This window comes from Neoarius graeffei, chromosome 21 (assembly GCF_027579695.1).
Source record: "Neoarius graeffei isolate fNeoGra1 chromosome 21, fNeoGra1.pri, whole genome shotgun sequence".
NCBI classification, from domain to species: domain Eukaryota; kingdom Metazoa; phylum Chordata; class Actinopteri; order Siluriformes; family Ariidae; genus Neoarius; species Neoarius graeffei.
In genome coordinates, this window is record NC_083589.1 from 6,168,599 (window position 1) to 6,189,911 (window position 21,313).

The 21,313-nt window shown below is 45.6% G+C and overlaps 1 protein-coding gene across 13 annotated transcripts in view; it reads left to right on the forward strand.

Moving 5' to 3' along the window:
- Positions 1-21,313, forward strand: part of magi2a (membrane associated guanylate kinase, WW and PDZ domain containing 2a) — a 288,209-nt gene that overhangs the window by 240,707 nt on the left and 26,189 nt on the right. For 8 of the 13 annotated variants that reach the window (XR_009651082.1, XM_060903818.1, XM_060903819.1 and 5 more), the window contains 4 exons: positions 8,103-8,271; positions 10,296-10,337; positions 14,295-14,407; positions 17,070-17,262. Coding sequence is in view for 12 of the 13 variants with exons in the window: in XM_060903818.1 (XP_060759801.1) it covers positions 8,103-8,271; positions 10,296-10,337; positions 14,295-14,407; positions 17,070-17,262 (517 nt within the window). In the remaining variant the exon portion in view is untranslated. The remainder of the gene's footprint in view (positions 1-8,102; positions 8,272-10,295; positions 10,338-14,294; positions 14,408-17,069; positions 17,263-21,313) is intronic. The other 5 variants (XM_060903823.1, XM_060903830.1, XM_060903821.1 and 2 more) reach the window with 4 other exon arrangements.

Consider the following 21,313-nt stretch of genomic DNA (forward strand, 5'->3'; position numbering starts at 1 on the left):
TTAAATTCCGAGCAAATAAAAAAAAATTACATGCTTGAAATATTCAGATTTTTCTTTTCCATTCAGAAAATATATATGTTTTTTGCAGTTTGTTGTAAATCTCTACCACATATTACAACATCAGTCAACATTTTATATTTTGGTTCGAGGAATGAGATGCGACTTTTGACCTGGATTTTCATGCGGTTACAATGTCAATTTCCTGTTGACGTTTATTGGTAAACGACAAAACTAGAAATTAATACAAACAACAACGAATGATTAACAAAATGTGATCTATGGAAATACTTAAAGCGGAACCAAAAGATTTTCTGACGCAGGTTAAACATTATCAGTTCATTTGTTTACGAACATTAGAATCACTTCCTCATTTACGTAAACACCGACATCGATATATTTATATAAAAGATATTTTGTACCAAATAAAAACTGTTTTGTTAACTTAATACCACACACCGATTATTTTTTATAAATAAAAAATAACTGGGTGTTGATAATTGTGGAACGGTGTCAATAACTGTGGACAAAGGTGTCGACAATTGTGGAACGATGTCACGTGATCTGATACGCTAAGTAATCGGGAATCAACTCCGTTTTTTTTTTTTTTCCAGTGGAAGTTTGAGTAATTATTCAGGCACAATTTACATATTGAAAGTCTTTTCTACTTTTGCAACGGCCAAAAGATCGTTAAGGTGTCGATAATTGTAGCCGCCGCTCTAGTAAAATTAAGTTCCTTTACTGAACTTTTTAAATTAATTAAATATATTAATAACTTTAAGACGCTTTATTGGTATCCTTAAAAAGTCGTCATGACCAAGTACATTTAAATGTTAAATTTAGTAACTTTAACAAAGTGACATCTTGCGCTCTTTTTAACAGCATTTTGTTCTCTTTAAGATGTCATGGAAAGGTACTTAAAGTTAGACTATAAGAATTCTTAAAGTTATAAGTAAACACACTGAAATTTAGCATTTTGTAAACTTTTCGGATACTTTAAGAACATCTTAAAGCTGATGGCTCGTTTAGTATATTGACTTTCCAAGGATTTCCTTGAACCTTTCTTTTTCTGTGGCAGAGCGATTTTACTACCTCCATCTTTAATAGAAAAAAAACCCCAAACAAACAAGAATTCAGTGTACAAATTTTAATTTTGGGTTTTCTGAAAGTAACACAGGGTCAAAACCTTAACATACGCCCATGACTTTATTAATTCAGCGATACTGAAAGTTCCAAAATGTTTTGACTTGGCAAGGCCAAGGAATCTTAACTTCCTGTTACTGATGATGATTGATGAGAGCTGGTATCTTCTCTGTGCACAACATAAAGTGTGTTTGCTTGACAGCACTCATTTGACTGACCAACACACAGTACAATGGGAAAGTCCAAGGAGCTCAGTGCAGATCTGAGAAAGAGGATCATAGATTTACACGACTCAGGAATAATAATAATAAGTTACTTTTATATAGCGCCTTTCTCAAACTCAAGGTCGCGTTACATAGGTCAAAGAAAACCACACACACAAAAGTTGCTAAAGAGTGGTGAGTTTATGCAGTGGTGGAGGAGAAGTGTTCATGAAACAGAAAGGTTTTGAGGTGAGATTTGAAGAAAGGAAGGGAAGAGCAGTCATGGAGGGGTTGATGGAGGGACTTCCAGAGCCTGTGGGCCATAGCGGGAGGGAAGGACTCTTGGAGCCATTTAGATTCCAAGATCATCAGTTCAAACAAGTGTACATACATCCAAGTTATCGGGAGGTGGAGCCACTTTGCCGAGCCACTTTTCTACTTTGAAGAAGATCCCAACTGTCCCCAGATGAAAGGAAATTGGTTCAGATGGGCATGAACTGGAAGCTGCTGGAAGTGACTTTTACGTCAGCCATGGACTGAGAGGCTGCTGTCCAAGAAAGAAGCCCCTGCTCCAAAATCAACATCTTCAAACTCAACTAAAGTTTAGAGCTGATCACATGGACAAAGAAGTCGTCTTCTGGAGGAAAGATTTTTTTGCTCAGATGAGATGAAGATGGAGTTGTTTGGCCACAATGACCAGAGGTACAGAGGAACACTGTACCAGCTAGCTGTGAAGCATGGTGGTGGTCGCATCAGGCTCTGGGGCTGTTTTGCTGGAAGTGGGACTGGTGTATTGCATAAAGTGGATGGAATAATAATGAAGAACATCGTGTGTTTTATTCCTCTTATACCACTGCAATTTTGAGCAACAGTAGAAATAGTGTGACCGCTCACTAATACATACTCCATCATTTCCTGTATTTATTTAGCTCTATTCGGCTCTTCTTTACTCGTGTGTGTGTGTGTGTGTGTGTGTGTGTGTGTGTGTGTGTGTGTGTGTGTGTGTGTGTGTGTTTTCTGATGATGACATTTTCATCTCTCCTGCTCCGCCCTTGTGCTTGATCACGACCCGCTCTAATAAAACCTGTCATCTTTTTTCATTTTCTTTCCCTGTTTTTCTTCCTCTTTTCTCTCCTTCCTGCTTCCTTTGATTCCCCGCCACGTGTTTAATTAAACAGCTCCAGTTTTTCCTTCTAGTTTACGACAAAAGTTTTTTTCTCTCCATTTAACAAAGTGTCCAGAACTGTTTTTACTTCATCCGTTTGCAAAAAAGAACCAGTGTAACGTTTAACTAAACCCTTACTTATTATTATTTTATTACTACTACTAAATAACTTTAATTAAAGCCTCATCATGATAATTAAGAAAAGTAATTTTTAATTCATATATCGTGAGAAATATTATTGAATAACTGATGTTGAGGTAAAGAGAAGTGAAACAGCAACAAACTGTAACAGTAGAAAAAAGAATCACGAGCCGTAATAAACACTAATAAAGTGTGCGTTCTGGAATAAACAGGAGTAAAAAGTTATAAACTGTGATGAAGAGGAGTGAAGGTAATAAACTGTCAACATTAATACACAGAAATAAATGTGAATTGTTTAAATTTAAGTGGAATAATCAAAGAAAAATAAAAACATTAAAAAAACAAACACAATGTTAAAGCTTCTCCAGTAAAAAGTGATTTCTTGTCCACTTGTTCTGAGGCGTCACTGATCCTTACATACAAACAGCACACAGATATCAGAGTGGCGACATTCCACAGGACAAATTCACTTCCAGAGACATCTGTCAAATCATCAGCGTGCGGGTCCGTCCCGACACAGCGGGTCCGTCCCGACACAGCGGGTCCGTCCCGACACAGTTTATATTAGATATTAGGGATAAACTTTGCAGGTCACTGTGAGAGGTTTTTGAAGTGATGAAGTAAGAGCAGTTCCTCACGCAGTGACACGCCCAACTCTCAGCTCCTCACGCTGCGACATGCCCAACTCACCGCTCTGACACGCCCGACTGTTTCTCACCCCATGACACGCCCGACTCTCAGCTCCTCAATCAGTGACACAGCCAATTCTGTTTCTCACCCAGTGACACGCCCAACTCTTAGCTTCTCAACCAGTGACACGCCCGACTCTGTTTCTCACCCAGTGACACGCCCGACTCTCAGCTCCTCACCCAGTGACACGCCCGACTCTCAGCTCCTCACCCAGTGACACAGCCAATTCTGTTTCTCACCCAGTGACACGCCCGACTCTCAGCTTCTCAACCAGTGACACGCCCGACTCTGTTTTTCACCCAGTGACACGCCCGACTCTCAGCTCCTCACCCAGTGACACACCTGACTCTCAGCTCCTCACCCAGTGACACGCCCACCTCTGTTTCTCACCCAGTGACACACCCGACTCTGTTTCTCACCCAGTGACACACCCGACTCTGTTTCTCACCCAGTGACACACCCAACTCTGTTTCTCACCCAGTGACACGCCCGACTCTGTTTCTCACCCAGTGACACGCCCGACTCTGTTTCTCACCCAGTGACACGCCCGACTCTGTTTCTCACCCAGTGACACACCCGACTCTGTTTCTCACCCAGTGACATGCCCGACTCTGTTTCTCACCCAGTGACACACCCGACTCTGTTTCTCACCCAGTGACACGCCCGACTCTGTTTCTCACCCAGTGACATGCCCAACTCTCAGCTCCTCACATCGTGACACACCCGGCTCTGTTTCTCACCTGGTGACACGCCTGACTCTCAGCTTCTCACCCAGTGACACACCCGACTCTGTTTCTCACCCAGTGACACACCCGACTCTGTTTCTCACCCAGTGACACACCCGACTCTGCTTCTCACCCAGTGACACACCCAACTCTGTTTCTCACCCAGTGACACACCCGACTCTGCTTCTCACCCAGTGACACACCCAACTCTGTTTCTCACCCAGTGACACTCCCGACTCTGTTTCTCACCCAGTGACACACCCGACTCTGTTTCTCACCCAGTGACATGCCCGACTCTGTTTCTCACCCAGTGACACACCCGACTCTGTTTCTCACCCAGTGACACGCCCAACTCTCAGCTCCTCACATCGTGACACACCCGGCTCTGTTTCTCACCTGGTGACACGCCTGACTCTCAGCTTCTCACCCAGTGACACACCCAACTCTGTTTCTCACCCAGTGACACACCCGACTCTGTTTCTCACCCAGTGACACACCCGACTCTGTTTCTCACCCAGTGACACACCCGACTCTGCTTCTCACCCAGTGACACACCCAACTCTGTTTCTCACCCAGTGACACACCCGACTCTGTTTCTCACCCAGTGACATGCCCGACTCTGTTTCTCACCCAGTGACACGCCCGACTCTGTTTCTCACCCAGTGACATGCCCAACTCTCAGCTCCTCACATCGTGACACACCCGGCTCTGTTTCTCACCTGGTGACACGCCTGACTCTCAGCTTCTCACCCAGTGACACACCCGACTCTGTTTCTCACCCAGTGACACACCCGACTCTGCTTCTCACCCAGTGACACACCCAACTCTGTTTCTCACCCAGTGACACTCCCGACTCTGTTTCTCACCCAGTGACACACCCAACTCTGTTTCTCACCCAGTGACACTCCCGACTCTGTTTCTCACCCAGTGACACACCCGACTCTGTTTCTCACCCAGTGACATGCCCGACTCTGTTTCTCACCCAGTGACACACCCGACTCTGTTTCTCACCCAGTGACACGCCCAACTCTCAGCTCCTCACATCGTGACACACCCGGCTCTGTTTCTCACCTGGTGACACGCCTGACTCTCAGCTTCTCACCCAGTGACACACCCAACTCTGTTTCTCACCCAGTGACACTCCTGACTCTGTTTCTCACCCAGTGACACACCCGACTCTGTTTCTCACCCAGTGACATGCCCGACTCTGTTTCTCACCCAGTGACACTCCTGACTCTGTTTCTCACCCAGTGACACACCCGACTCTGTTTCTCACCCAGTGACATGCCCGACTCTGTTTCTCACCCAGTGACACACCCGACTCTGTTTCTCACCCAGTGACACGCCCAACTCTCAGCTCCTCACATCGTGACACACCCGGCTCTGTTTCTCACCTGGTGACACGCCTGACTCTCAGCTTCTCACCCAGTGACACACCCAACTCTGTTTCTCACCCAGTGACACACCCGACTCTGTTTCTCACCCAGTGACACACCCGACTCTGTTTCTCACCCAGTGACACACCCGACTCTGCTTCTCACCCAGTGACACACCCAACTCTGTTTCTCACCCAGTGACACACCCAACTCTGTTTCTCACCCAGTGACACTCCCGACTCTGCTTCTCACCCAGTGACACACCCGACTCTGCTTCTCACCCAGTGACACTCCCGACTCTGCTTCTCACCCAGTGACACACCCGACTCTGCTTCTCACCCAGTGACACACCCAACTCTGTTTCTCACCCAGTGACACACCCGACTCTGCTTCTCACCCAGTGACACACCCGACTCTGCTTCTCACCCAGTGACACACCCAACTCTGCTTCTCACCCAGTGACACACCCAACTCTGTTTCTCACCCAGTGACACACCCAACTCTGCTTCTCACCCAGTGACACACCCGACTCTGCTTCTCACCCAGTGACACACCCGACTCTGCTTCTCACCCAGTGACACACCCGACTCTGCTTCTCACCCAGTGACACACCCGACTCTGCTTCTCACCCAGTGACACACCCGACTCTGCTTCTCACCCAGTGACACACCCAACTCTGTTTCTCACCCAGTGACACTCCCGACTCTGTTTCTCACCCAGTGACATGCCCGACTCTGTTTCTCACCCAGTGACACGCCCGACTCTGTTTCTCACCCAGTGACACGCCCGACTCTGCTTCTCACCCAGTGACACACCCGACTCTGCTTCTCACCCAGTGACACACCCGACTCTGCTTCTCACCCAGTGACACACCCGACTCTGCTTCTCACCCAGTGACACACCCGACTCTGCTTCTCACCCAGTGACACACCCAACTCTGTTTCTCACCCAGTGACACTCCCGACTCTGTTTCTCACCCAGTGACATGCCCGACTCTGTTTCTCACCCAGTGACACGCCCGACTCTGTTTCTCACCCAGTGACACGCCCAACTCTCAGCTCCTCACATCGTGACACACCCGGCTCTGTTTCTCACCTGGTGACACGCCTGACTCTCAGCTTCTCACCCAGTGACACACCCAACTCTGTTTCTCACCCAGTGACACACCCGACTCTGTTTCTCACCCAGTGACATGCCCGCCTCTGTTTCTCACCCAGTGACACGCCCGCCTCTGTTTCTCGCCCAGTGACACGCCTGACTCTCAGCTTCTCACCCAGTGACACACCCAACTCTGGTTCTCACCCAGTGACACACCCAACTCTGTTTCTCGTCTGGTGACACACCCAACTCTGTTTCTCACCCAGTGACACGCCCGACTCTGTTTCTCACCCAGTGACACGCCCGACTCTGTTTCTCACCCAGTGACACGCCCGACTCTGTTTCTCACCCAGTGACACACCCGACTCTGTTTCTCACCCAGTGACATGCCCGACTCTGTTTCTCACCCAGTGACACGCCCGACTCTGTTTCTCACCCAGTGACATGCCCAACTCTCAGCTCCTCACATCGTGACACACCCGGCTCTGTTTCTCACCCAGTGACACACCTGATTCTCAGCTCCTCACCCAGTGACACACCCGACTCTTAGCTCCTCATGTCGTGACACACCCGGCTCTGTTTCTCACCCGGTCACACACCCGACTCTCAGCTCCTCACCCGGTGACACACCCAACTCTCAGCTCCTCACCCAGTGACACACCTGACTCTGTTTTTCACCCAGTGACACACCCGACTCTGTTTCTCACCCTGTGACATGACCGACTCTCAGCTCCTCACCCAGTGACACACCCGACTCTGTTTCTCACCCTGTGACATGCCCGACTCAGCTCCTCATGTCGTGACACACCCAGCCCTGTTTCTCACCTGGTCACACACCCGACTCTCAGCTCCTCACCCGGTGACACACCCTACTCTCAGCTCCTCACCCAGTGACACACCCAACTCTGTTTCTCACCCAGTGACACACCCGACTCTGTTTCTCACCCAGTGACACACCCGACTCTGTTTCTCACCCAGTGACACACCCGACTCTGTTTCTCACCCTGTGACACGCCCGACTCTCAGCTCCTCACGTAGTGACACACCCGGCTCTGTTTCTCACCTGGTGACATGCCTGACTCTCAGCTCCTCACCCAGTGACACACCCAACTCTGTTTCTCACCCAGTGACACACCCAACTCTGTTTCTCACCCAGTGACACACCCGACTCTGTTTCTCACCCAGTGACACGCCCGACTCTGTTTCTCGCCCAGTGACACACCCGACTCTGTTTCTCACCCGGTGACACACCCGACTCTCAGCTCCTCACCCAGTGACACACCCAACTCTGTTTCTTACCCAGTGACACACCCGACTCTGTTTCTCACCCAGTGACACACCCGACTCTGTTTCTCACCCAGTGACACACCCGACTCTGTTTCTCACCCAGTGACACACCTGACTCTCAGCTCCTCACGTAGTGACACACCCGGCTCTGTTTCTCACCCTATGACATACCCGACTCTCAGCTACTCTCAGTGACACACCTGCCTCAGTCTCTCAGCTCTTTGGTGTCTGGGTGATGTCTCAGGGTTGTTCACTCTCTATGCTGATGTATTTACAGGTTTTGGAGCACTGGGACCCTCAGGGTGGTGTTTGTGCCCCTGTCCTGCCCCACAGCGCCCCCTACCTGCCCTGGCCCTCAGCTACTGACCCCTCTCGGGGCTTTGACCTCAGCAAACCTGACCCCTATGACCTGTACACCAAATCCAGGGCTTTGTATGAGAGTAGGCGTAAGTAAACACCAGCTCTAGCTGAGTGTGTGTTCAAGCTGAGGAAGTGTGTTACTTTGTAAAACTGAGCATCTGAAGAACTTAAATATTAATATTGAAATTATTATTAAATTACAGTCTCAGTCTCAAGCGGTGTGGCTTCAGTACCTGTTTTTTCAATCTCAGTAAAGGAGGTGTGGCCTCTGCACCTCTTCTGTCTGTTTTATTGTAGGAGGCATGGCCTCAGTATCTGTTCTCTCAGTATCAGTGTAGGAGGCGTGGCCTCTGTGTGTATCCTGTTATCTCAGTGAAGGTGTGGCGTCGTTATCTGTTCTCTCAGCCTCAGTGAAGGAGGTGTGGCCTCTGTGCGCATCCTGTTATCTCGATGAAGGAGGTGTGGCATCTGTACCTGTCAGTCTCAGTGTAGGAGGTGTGGCCTCATTATCTGTTCTGTCAGTCTCAGGAGGCATGGCTTCATTTCCTGTCCTTTCAATCTCAGTAAAGGAGGTGTGGCCTCTGTACCTCTTCTGTCTGTTTCCGTGTAGGAGGTGTGGCCTCAGTACCTGCTCTGTTCGTCTCAGTGAAGGAGGCGTGACCTCTATCTCTCAGTCTCAGGAGGTGTGGCTTCATTACCTGTCTTTTCAATCTCAGTAAAGGAGGTGTAGCCTCTGTACCTGTTCCGTCTGTTTCAGTGTAGGAGGTGTGGCCTCAGTACCTGTTCTGTTCGTCTCAGTGAAGGAGGCGTGACCGCTAACTGTCAGTCTCAGTGAAGTAGGCATGGCCTCTGTACCTGTTCTGTTCATCTCAGTGAAGGAGGCGTGACCTCGGCCTGTCGGTCTCAGTGAAGGAGGTGTGGCCTCTGTACCTGTTCTGTTCATCTCAGGAAGGAGGCGTGACCTCTATCTGTCAGTCTCAGGAGGCGTGGCTTCATTTCCTGTCTTTTCAATCTCAGTAAAGGAGATGTGGCCTCTGTACCTCTTCTGTCTGTTTCAGTGTAGGAGGTGTGGCCTCAGTACCTGTTCTGTTCGTCTCAGTGAAGGAGGCATGACCGCTAACTGTCAGTCTCAGTGGAGGAGCCATGGCCTCTGTACCTGTTCTGTTCATCTCAGTGAAGGAGGCGTGACCTCGACCTGTCAGTCTCAGTGAAGGAGATGTGGCCTCTGTGTGTCAGTCTCAGTGAAGGAGGTGTGGCCTCTGTACCTGTTCTGTTCATCTCAGTAAAGGAGGTGTGACCTCTATCTGTCGGTCACAGTGAAGGAGGCGTGGCCTCTGTGTGTCAGTCTCAGTGAAGGAGGCGTGGCCTCTGTGTGTCAGTCTCAGCGAAGGAAGCTTGGCCTCTGTGTGTCAGTCTCAGAGAAGGAGGCGTGGCCTGTGTGTCAGTCTCAGTGAAGGAGGCGTGGCCTCTGTGTGTCAGTCTCAGTGATGGAAGTGAAGTATTGAACAGTTTTCTGTACTATCAGTTTTTATGGATTCTATCCATTGTACAGTGAATATGTAGATGGAGTTTCTTCCTAATACACTGTACTCATTTAGCAGGATGAATTTACAGCCCTGTACGTTTCTGTTTATTCGTTTTAAAATATAGCTTTATTTTTGTCCATATTTTGATCGGACTTACGATGACCGACCATCTTCTGAAGCTCCATCTCATTTTATTCTCGTTTTGTTCACATTGGCTGCATGAGTGTGAAATAAAAATACGAGAGTCTTACAGTCTTGATTACAGACGTGATATCAGCCGGGACGTACGCTGTCTTATTCAGATATGATGATGATGATGATGATGATGATGATGATGGTGTGATTGTTCAGAACTGCGATCAGATGGTCAGATGGGCACCTGATACAGATATTGAGGCATTGCGAGGGTTTATATGAAGGTAGAATTGCAAATTCAGGCATGAGGTGAGAATATGAAAGGTGCTGCTGACATTGTGTGTGTGTGTGTGTGTGTGTGTGTGTGTGTGTGTGTGTGTGTGTGAGAGAGAGAGAGAGAGAGAGAGAGAGCTGTGATTTATGGGCTGTCCTTCATGTCTCTCTTTCAGAGCCAGGCTTGCCTCGACCCGTTTACCCAGCGGACCCCTCGGGTGAGTGACTCAACCAGGTTCACCCTCGTTGCGCGCACACACACACTGCAGAAACTACAGAATGATAAATAAATCACACTTGTGTAAATTACAGCCTGAGGAACAGTGAGCTCTGAGGCTCTCATTAACCTGAGCAGAGGAACTTGTTAAATATGACACGGTGTCATTAAACGCGTCTCATCTACAGGAGGCGCAGCGTAAAATCACTTCATTCACTCAGTCAGATAAACGTCTCTGTGCGAGCGACAGTTCAGGGGGAGAAAAAAATCTAAAACATTCCTCAAAGAAGTTTCCTCATGAGCCTCATCAGGGTGTAATCTTGCGGGAATGTGTGGGAACCTCTCAGGCTGACCAATCAGCTCGCAGCTCACTGGAAAATGAGAAAAAAAAAAACAAATGTGGAGGACAAAGTGCTGGAGCGAATATGTTCAAATGTTGAACAGAATATATTTCATTTCCAGTTTTCCAGCGATAAAATAACCTCATTTCTGCATTACTGAGAATAATAAATCTAATTGAGAGAGCGCGCTAGGCTAGTTAGCGAAACTAGCTAGGACTGAAGAGCGTTGTTATGGTTACAGTGGGTGTCACATGTCTGTTGCGTTTTTCTTTCTAAACAAAGAAGTAAATAAAATGTCTTTCATTTTAGTCGCTTTTTGGAGTAGATTGTGTTTTGTGAGCTAATTGTGAGCATGTTGTTGACGGAGGCTAGATATTAGCAAGCTACGATGTATTAGCATTAGCTAATATAGCTTGAATGATATACAACCCCGATTCCAAAAAAATTGGGACGCTGTGTAAACTGTACATAAAAACAGAATGTGAAGATTTGTAAATCATGGAAACCCTATATTTAATTGAAAATAGTACAAGAACAACATATCAAATGTTGAAACTGAGAAATTTTATTGGTTTTGAAAAATATATGCTCATTTTGAATTTGATGTCAGCAACATGTTTCAGAAAAGCTGGGACGGGGCAACAGATGACTGAAAAAGTTGTGTAATGCTAAAAAAAAACCCTAATTAGGTTAATTGTCAAGGGCAGCATGGTGGTGTAGTGGTTAGCACTGTCGCCTCACAGCAAGAAGGTCCTGGGTTCAAGCCCCGGGGCCGGCGAGGGCCTTTCTGTGTGGAGTTTGCATGTTCTCCCCGTGTCCGCGTGGGTTTCCTCCGGGTGCTCCGGTTTCCCCCACAGTCCAAAGACATGCAGGTTAGGTTAACTGGTGACTCTAAATTGACCGTAGGTGTGAATGTGAGTGTGAATGCTTGTCTGTGTCTATGTGTCAGCCCTGTGATGACCTGGCGACTTGTCCAGGGTGTACCCCGCCTTTCACCCGTAGTCAGCTAGGATAGGCTCCAGCTTGCTTGTGACCCTGTAGAACAGGATAAAGGGGCTAGAGATAATGAGATGAGGTTAATTGGCAACAGGTCAGTAACATGATTGGGTATAAAAAGAGCATCCCAGAGAGGCGGAGTCTCTCAGAAGTAAAGACGGGGAGGGGTTCACCACTCTGTGAAGGACTGCATGGGCAAACAGTGCAACAATTTAAGAATAATGTTCCTCAATGTAAAATTGCAAAGAATTTGGGGATCACATCATCTCTGATCCATAATATCATTAAAGGATTCAGAGAATCTGGAGAAATCTCTGTATGCAAGAGACAAGGCTGAAAACTGACATTGGATGCCTGTGATCTTCAGGCCCTCAGGAGACACTGCATTAAAAGCAGACACGTGTCTGTAGTGGAAATCACTGTCTGGGCTCAGGAACGCTTCAGAAAACCATCGTCTGTGAAAACACTTCATTACTGCGTACAGTTAAAACCAGATATAAACAATATCCAGAAACACCACCCCCTTCTCTGGGCCCGAGCTCTTTTACGATGGACTGAGGCGAAGTGGAAAACTGTCCCGAGGTCTGATGAATCAAAAGTAGAAATTCTTTTTAGAAATCATGGACACCACGTCTTCCAGGCTAAAGAGGAGAGGGACCATCCGGCTTGTTATCAGTACACAGTTCAAAAGCAGCATCTGTGATGGTATGAGGGGGCATTAGTGCACATGACATGGGTAGCTTGTACATCTGGGAAGGCATCATTAATGCTGAATGATATAAACACGTTTCAGAGCAATATGCTGCCATCCAGACTAAGTCTTTTTCAGGGAAGGCCTTCCTTCTTTCAGCAAGACAATGCCAAACCGCTTTCTGCACATATTAAAACTGTATGGCTCCATAGTAAAAGAGTCCGGGTGCTAAACTGGCCTGCCTGCAGTCCAGACCTGTCTCCCATTTAAAACATTTGGTGCATTATGAAGTGCAAAATAAGACAAAGGAGACCCCGAACTGTTGAGCAACTGAAATTGTATATCAGGCAAGAATGGGACAACATTTCTCTTTCAAAACTACAGCAATTGGTCTCCTCAGTTCCCAAATGTTTACAGAGTGTTGTTAAAAGTAGATGTGATGCAACACAGTGGTAAACATGCCCCTGTTCCAACTTTTTTGAAATGTGTTGCTGACATCAAATTCAAAATGAGCATATATATTTCAAAAAACAATGAAATTTCTCAGTTTCAACATGTGGAATGTTGTCTTTGTACTATGTTCAATGAAAAATAGGGTTTCCATGTTTTGCAAATTATCGCATTCTGACTTTATCTACAGTTTACACAGCGTCCCAACTTTTTTGGAATTGGGGTTGTATATACGGTACAGTGGTACCTCGGGTTACGAACTTAATTCGTTCGAACCGAAAAGTTCGCAAACCGAATTAATTTTTCCCGTTGAAATTAATGTAAATCCAATTAATCCGTTCACCCGCCCCAGAAACAGTTTTTTTGTAACTTTTTATGGGTTTATCTCATCTCATCTCATTATCTCTAGCCGCTTTATCCTGTTCTACAGGGTCGCAGGCAAGCTGGAGCCTATCCCAGCTGACTACGGGCGAAAGGCGGGGTACACCCTGGACAAGTCGCCAGGTCATCACAGGGCTGACACATAGACACAGACAACCATTCACACTCACATTCACACCTACGCTCAATTTAGAGTCACCAGTTGACCTAACCTGCATGTCTTTGGACTGTAGGGGAAACTGGAGCACCCGGAGGAAACCCACGCGGACACGGGGAGAACATGCAAACTCCGCACAGAAAGGCCCTCGCCGGCCACGGGGCTCGAACCCGGACCTTCTTGCTGTGAGGCGACAGCGCTAACCACTACACCACCGTGCCGCCCTTTTATGGGTTTATGTGTGGGGAAAAATACAGAAAGGAATTAAAGATAACCTTAACTATAGAAAAATACAGTAATACTAAAATAAAACATAATAATTGTACAGTCCACTTTTACCTTTGTGGTTGATGGTTGCTTGGCGAGATCAGAAACACGAACACCACGTGCATGTTTAACTATTATTTCCTTCTTCGTTTCAACAGTAATATGGTTAGGCTTCTTAACAGCACTATCACGAACACTTTTCACTTTCTTGGGAGCCATAATGAGGGTTAGTTTAATGCAAAAAGCAAAAAAGAAATCGTATCAACACAACGCAATGACGAACAATGTTCACAGCGCGCCACCTTGAGTACAGCTGATGCTGCCGCGCGCCTCACGTGGTGCGGAAGCCCGCCAGTTTGTGCGTTCGTGCATCGAAGCATCGTTCGCGAATCGAAGCAAAATTTGTTCGGAAATGGTGTTCGTAGCCCGATTTGTTCGTGAATAGGGACGTTCGTGACCCGAGGTTTGACTGTACGTTGAGTGATCTAAAGTTAATGCTTGTACTTGTGTATACAGTCTAAGTCATTAATAGTTAAGAAGTGCTGCTGTGTTTAGTCTTCATGGCCAGTTTGATTCAACATCACTTCTGAATAGTAATCCTGAGACTAGGGGACGGGACTAAAACACAGATCTAATTTCTCTCTCTCTCTCTCTCTCTCTCTCTCTCTCTCTCAGCAGAGTTCCAGGAAGTGGAAGTGGATCTGCACAGAGAGAAATCCGGCTTCGGTTTCAGGATCCTGGGAGGAGAGGAAGCAGGACAGCCTGTGAGTCCGGAGCTTCCTGAGAAGGCTCGTACTCTACAGCTCGCTCTCGCTCTCTCTCTCTCACACACACACACACACACACACACACACACACACACACACACACACACACACACACACTATTTCATGTCTTATCTCTCTGTGTTTCACTGATGCTGTAATTATATCATATGTTTAAATGATATAAACATCACATCAGGCGTTCTGGATCAGGGTTAAACGGCGTACACAAGACGTCACACCTGAACTAGTCATGTTATTTTTATTATTATGTAGCTTGTGTGTGTGTGTGTGTGTGTGTGTGTGTGTGTGTGTGTGTGTGAGGGTGTGGAGTACTTTTGTGTAACAGCGCGGCTTGAAAATGTACGACAGGCTTCCGTTAAGGCACTCGTTCTCCAAAGAAATGTTACTGTTTCTATAGTAACAGCTGAAAGACACGGAGGACGTTTCTCATAAATGGTTTGCTATGGTGAAGTTTGTTTGTTAGTTAGTTAGTTAGCTAGCTAGCTAGCTAGCTAGCTAGCTAGTTAGGAGGTGATTAACATTTGAACATTTATGGAAGGAGTCTCTGCTATCAGTGCTCTGTAACAGTCCGGGTGCTTTTAAAGGAGAGTCTGCACTCTGTATAATAAATGTGTGTTTTAGAGAGAGAGACAGACAGACAGAGAGAGAGAGAGAGAGAGAGAGAGACAGACAGACAGACACAGAGAGCAAGCGAGAGAGAAGGAGACAGACACACACAGAGAAAGACAGACACACACAGACAGACAGACAGAGAGAGAAAGATACGTAGACAAACACAGAGTGAGAGAGAGACAAACAGACACAGAGAGAAAGACAGACAGATGAGAAAGACAGATCGACAGAGAGAGAGACAGACAGACACAGAGAGACAGAGACGCACAGCGAAAGACAGACAGACACACACAGAGAGAGAAAGATAGACAGAGAGAAAGACAGACAGAGTATGTGAGAAAGAGAAAGACAGATAGACAGACATACAGACAGAGAGACAGACACAGAGAGAGAGAGAGCAAGGGATCTCACAATTTGAGGTAAGTGTAAGAAACAAGAATGCAATCTGGTGTATATATATATTGAAGGAAAGTGAACTGGGGCGGCACGGTGGTGTAGTGGTTAGCCCTGTCGCCTCACAGCAAGAAGGTCCTGGGTTCGAGCCCCGTGGCCGGCGAGGGCCTTTCTGTACGGAGTTTGCATGTTCTCCCCGTGTCCGCGTGGGTTTCCTCCGGGTGCTCCGGTTTCCCCCACAGTCCAAAGACATGCAGGTTAGGTTAACTGGTGACTCTAAATTGACCGTAGGTGTGAATGTGAGTGTGAATGGTTGTCTGTGTCTATGTGTCAGCCCTGTGATGACCTGGCGACTTGTCCAGGGTGTACCCCGCCTTTCGCCCGTAGTCAGCTGGGATAGGCTCCAGCTTGCCTGCGACCCTGTAGGACAGGATAAAGCGGCTAGAGATAATGGATGGATGGGTGGATGGAAAGTGAACTGCTGCTGTTCCTTAAAGAGTTTTTCCTCCGACAGTCACACAGAGTCTTTTCAGAATCCGAGCTCCTTCACCTGCAATTAATGAGCATGGATTCTGAAAGACTCTGTGTGACTGTGTGAGACACGTCCATCATACACACATTACATCTCATTATCTGTGTGTGTGTCTGTGTGGTTTGTGTATCAGGCTGGGGCGATATAATAAAAAATATATCACGATACTTGAAGATGTTTGTATGATTCATGATATAGACACTCACTGGCCACTTTATTAGGAACACCCCTCCATCCACCTGCTGTTTGATGCAGTTCTCTACTCAGCCGATCCCTCAACAGCAGCACGATGCATCAAATCATGCAGATACAAATCAGGAGCTTCAGTTAATGTTCACAATGTTCAAACATCAGAATGGGAAACATTGTGAAAAAGTGTGACTTTCTTTCACTGTGGCACGGGGGTTGGTTTGAGCCAGATGGACTGCTGGTTTGAGTATTTCGGAAACTGCTGATCTCCTTCCTGGGGTTTTCACACCCAACACTCTCGAGTTTACACAGAATGGTGCGAAAAACAAAAAACATCGAGTGAGCGAGCAACAGTTCTGTGGGTGGAAACAAACGCCTTGTTGATACGAGAGGGTCAGAGATCAGAAAATGGACAGATTGAGCAGTTCAAGCTTTTTTTTCCAGGAAGGATATAGTAACTCCTATCACTCTTGACAACCATGGTGAGCAGAAAAGCATCTCAGCAGAAAAGCAACAGCAGAAGAACGCATTAGGTTCCGCTCCTGCAGCCAAAAACAGGGATCTTGGAATCAACAAGAAGTTCCTATTAAAGTGTCCGGGGAGTGTATATAACCAACTGCTGGCAAAACAGAATGAAGGGTTCAATAATAAATAAGAAAATAATTGTACAGTTGTAACATCAAATCAGATGTTTTTAATCAGTTATGTTTTAAAAACAAGTAACAATAATATTTAAAAAAAAAACTCTCTACTACCGATATCTGAGGAAAGTGTACTGCGACATGATTTATCACTATATGGATATTACATCATCGTATCACCCAGTCCCAGTTGTTAAGGATATTGTTTTTATGACACCATGTTCATTTCCACACCACTGTCCCGTTAGCGTTACAGCATGATGTTAGCGAGAGGATGTCCTTGTGTTTGGTGCAGATCCTGATCGGGGCGATCGTCGAGAACAGCCCGGCGGATAAAGATGGCCGCCTGCGTCCCGGAGACGAGCTGATCTCAGTAGACGGGATCTCTGTGGCGGGAAAACCTCATCGCCACGTCATCGATCTGATGCATGTGGCGGCTCGGACCGGCCACGTCAAACTTACGATCCGGAGGAGAGTGCAGCCTGCGGGTGAGTCGAGCATTCTGTTTAATAAGGACAGACCATCGATAATACTGACTGTTCAAAACAGCTGCTCGAATTCTTTTTTTCCTTTAATTACCAGGAGGGATTCTCTTTTGGTTGGATTCTTTATTATTATTATTATTATTATTATTATTATTATTATTATTCAATACTTTGCGTACATTTGAGATGTTTAGCGTGCTCAAAAACTCATGAAATTTGTGACACATGGTGTGTGTCTAACCCTCTGGGGTCTGAGGATATTTTCTGGCACTCTAATGATTTTGGCATGCTTTGATTTTGTTGTCAGATCTAAGCAGTCTTTTCAAAGTCATATGACTTTTTTGTATTCAGCACAAGTTCAGCTACAATAATATCTCTGTAGTCTGTATGTCATGATTGTACTTAAAAAAACAGATAAATGAAGATGTAAAAAGCAGTTTTAGAACTGTGTTGGAACGTGTGAAAAAACATGACCTTCCCCATTGTGTCGAACCATTTTGATCACTTTAAGTGATTCTGTTCAGTGCTTGAATGGATCAAGCACAAAAACTTAAATCTGCTCCATTGATGTGGACAATTAACTGGCCATCAAAAAATTTTATGTCCTATTGTTTGGGGATAAAGGGTTGGCAGTGGAGGGGGTATTCAATGAAAAAGTAAAAATTTCCATTCCATTCAATGAGAAGAGTAAAAATGTCCATTCCATTCCATTCAATGAGAAGAGTGAAAACCCTTCTACTGCCAACTCTTAATCCCATCAGGTCAAGTCCCAATGGGTAAGGTCAGGTTTTTTCACACATTCCAACACAGTTCTAAAACTGCTTTTTACAACAGCTGGTATTTGACTTTATGTTGGTATTTGACTCTATTCAGTGTGTCTTGAAATTTACTCTTGTACTATTTTACTCAATTCGGAGCTACAACCCCGATTCCAAAAAAGTTGGGACAAAGTACAAATTGTAAATAAAAACAGAATGCAATGATGTGGAAGTTTCAAAATTCCATATTTTATTCAGGGCGGCATGGTAGTGTAGTGGTTAGCACTGTCGCCTCACAGCAAGAAGGTCCGGGTTCGAGCCCCGTGGCCGGCAAGGGCCTTTCTGTGCGGAGTTTGCATGTTCTCCCCATGTCCGTGTGGGTTTCCTCGGGGTGCTCCGGTTTCCCCCACAGTCCAAAGACATGCAGGTTAGGTTAACTGGTGACTCTAAATTGACCGTAGGTGTGAATGTGAGTGTGAATGGTTGTCTGTGTCTATGTGTCAGCCCTGCGATGACCTGGCGACTTGTCCAGGGTGTACCCCGCCTTTCGCCCATAGTCAGCTGGGATAGGCTCCAGCTTGCCTGCGACCCTGTAGAACAGGATAAAGCGGCTACAGATAATGAGATGAGATGAGATATTTTATTCAGAATAGAACATGGATGACATATCAAATGTTTAAACTGAGAAAATGTATTATTTAAAGAGAAAAATTAGGTGATTTTTACATTTCATGACAACAACACATCTCAAAAAAGTTGGGACAAGGCCATGTTTACCACTGTGAGACATCCCCTTTTCTCTTTACAACAGTCTGTAAACGTCTGGGGACTGAGGAGACAAGTTGCTCAAGTTTAGGGATAGGAATGTTAACCCATTCTTGTCTAATGTAGGATTCTAGTTGCTCAACTGTCTTAGGTCTTTTTTGTCATATCTTCCGTTTTATGATGCGCCAAATGTTTTCTATGGGTGAAAGATCTGGACTGCAGGTTGGCCAGTTCAGTACCCGGACCCTTCTTCTACGCAGCCATGATGCTGTAATTGATGCAGTATGTGGTTTGGCATTGTCATGTTGGAAAATGCAAGGTCTTCCCTGAAAGAGACGTCGTCTGGATGGGAGCATATGTTGCTCTAGAACCTGGATATACCTTTCAGCATTGATGGTGTCTTTCCAGTTGTGTAAGCTGCCCATGCCACACGCACTAATGCAACCCCATACCATCAGAGATGCAGGCTTCTGAACTGAGCGCTGATAACAACTTGGGTCGTCCTTCTCCTCTTTAGTCCGAATGACACGGCGTCCCTGATTTCCATAAAGAACTTCACATTTTGATTCGTCTGACCACAGAACAGTTTTCCACTTTGCCACAGTCCATTTTAAATGAGCCTTGGCCCAGAGAAGACGTCTGCGCTTCTGGATCATGTTTAGATACGGCTTCTTCTTTGAACTATAGAGTTTTAGCTGGCAACGGCGGATGGCACGGTGAATTGTGTTCACAGATAATGTTCTCTGGAAATATTCCTGAGCCCATTTTGTGATTTCCAATACAGAAGCATGCCTGTATGTGATGCAGTGCCGTCTAAGGGCCCGAAGATCACGGGCACCCAGTATGGTTTTCCGGCCTTGACCCTTACGCACAGAGATTCTTCCCGATTCTCTGAATCTTTTGATGATATTATGCACTGTAGATGATGATATGTTCAAACTCTTTGCAATTTTACACTGTTGAACTCCTTTCTGATATTGCTCCACTATTTGTCGGCACAGAATTAGGGGTATTGGTGATCCTCTTCCCATCTTTACTTCTGAGAGCCGCTGCCACTCCAAGATGCTCTTTTTATACCCAGTCATGTTAATGACCTATTGCCAGTTGACCTAATGAGTTGCAATTTGGTCCTCCAGCTGTTCCTTTTTTGTACCTTTAACTTTTCCAGCCCGTTATTGCCCCTGTCCCAACTTTTTTGAGATGTGTTGCTGTCATGAAATTTCAAATGAGCCAATATTTGGCATGAAATTTCAAAATGTCTCACTTTCGACATTTGATATGTTGTCTATGTTCTATTGTGAATACAATATCAGTTTTTCAGATTTGTAAATTATTGCATTCCGTTTTTATTTACAATTTGTACTTTGTCCCAACTTTTTTGGAATCAGGGTTGTACAACCAACTCTGTTACACAATTACTCTGTAATTTCGCTCCCACTCCAACTCCAAATTTTACTCTCTAAACTCAAAGTATAGCAAAATTAACTATTTTAAGGAAAATACTTTTAACTCTGGAAAATTTGCTCAGTCATTTTTCCTGTGTATGCATTACAGCACACGCATATCAGCCAATCTGCTCATAATAAATAGAAGAAATATTTACACTTACTCAAGTTGATCTTTGGCCGGATCAAGTTGAAGTAAAGGGGAAAAAATGCACCGTTCATCATCAGTTCTCAAGATTGAACCGCTGTCCTGAATCATGAATTGAATTGCTGTCCTGAATCATCCGAAGCGCCTCCTGAGCATCAAATCCGCATGCAATCTCGCAACAGTTTTACCTCCAAACAGGTAGCCTAAACTACGGCTGACGGATTTTATCCTGTTTATGGTGGGCGTTCCCACCGCGAAAGAGAAACCAATTGAAACCAAAAGAGTGAAAGTGATTATCATGCCATTACCATGTAAACAGTCTTTTATGTATGTGCTCAGTGCTCTGACTCTGGTGTGACTGAGGAAGGTGACAAGTTTTATGTTTCATCTAATGTAGGTCATTTAAAAACTATAATATTATTCGGCAGTGAGCACATAGGAAAGTGTAAAGTATAAAGTTTCTGTCAATATGTTTATCATGCTTGTATAATAAAAAAACCTCACGAAGATATTTATCTAAATACATGACCTACTCACTCTAAACCTGCCACGCTTTGTCGGAGAAGCTCTCGATCCCAGAGGGTTAACGTGTGAGCATACTGATAGCGCCTCGTATTGGTAATGCCGGGATCATATGATATGAATTCATCCTGATTTTGACACAATTCTGTCCAGCATCAGGCTCGAATATGATCTTCGGGAACGACGAACAGGACGTCGTAGTGCAACATAATCAAATATCAGTGATGTGGCATCTGGGACGTCCCTCTGGACTCTTTTTTTGTATTTTCTCACCTTGTTTGTCTCCTATGATGTGGTTTGTGATGTTCCTTTTGTAGCGATGATTGACAGTTTCTTGTCCCTCCTTCCTGATGACACACAAAGACGTGAATGATGATTGGGCGGGGCCAAACTTATAGTGTTTCCAGTCTCCTGAT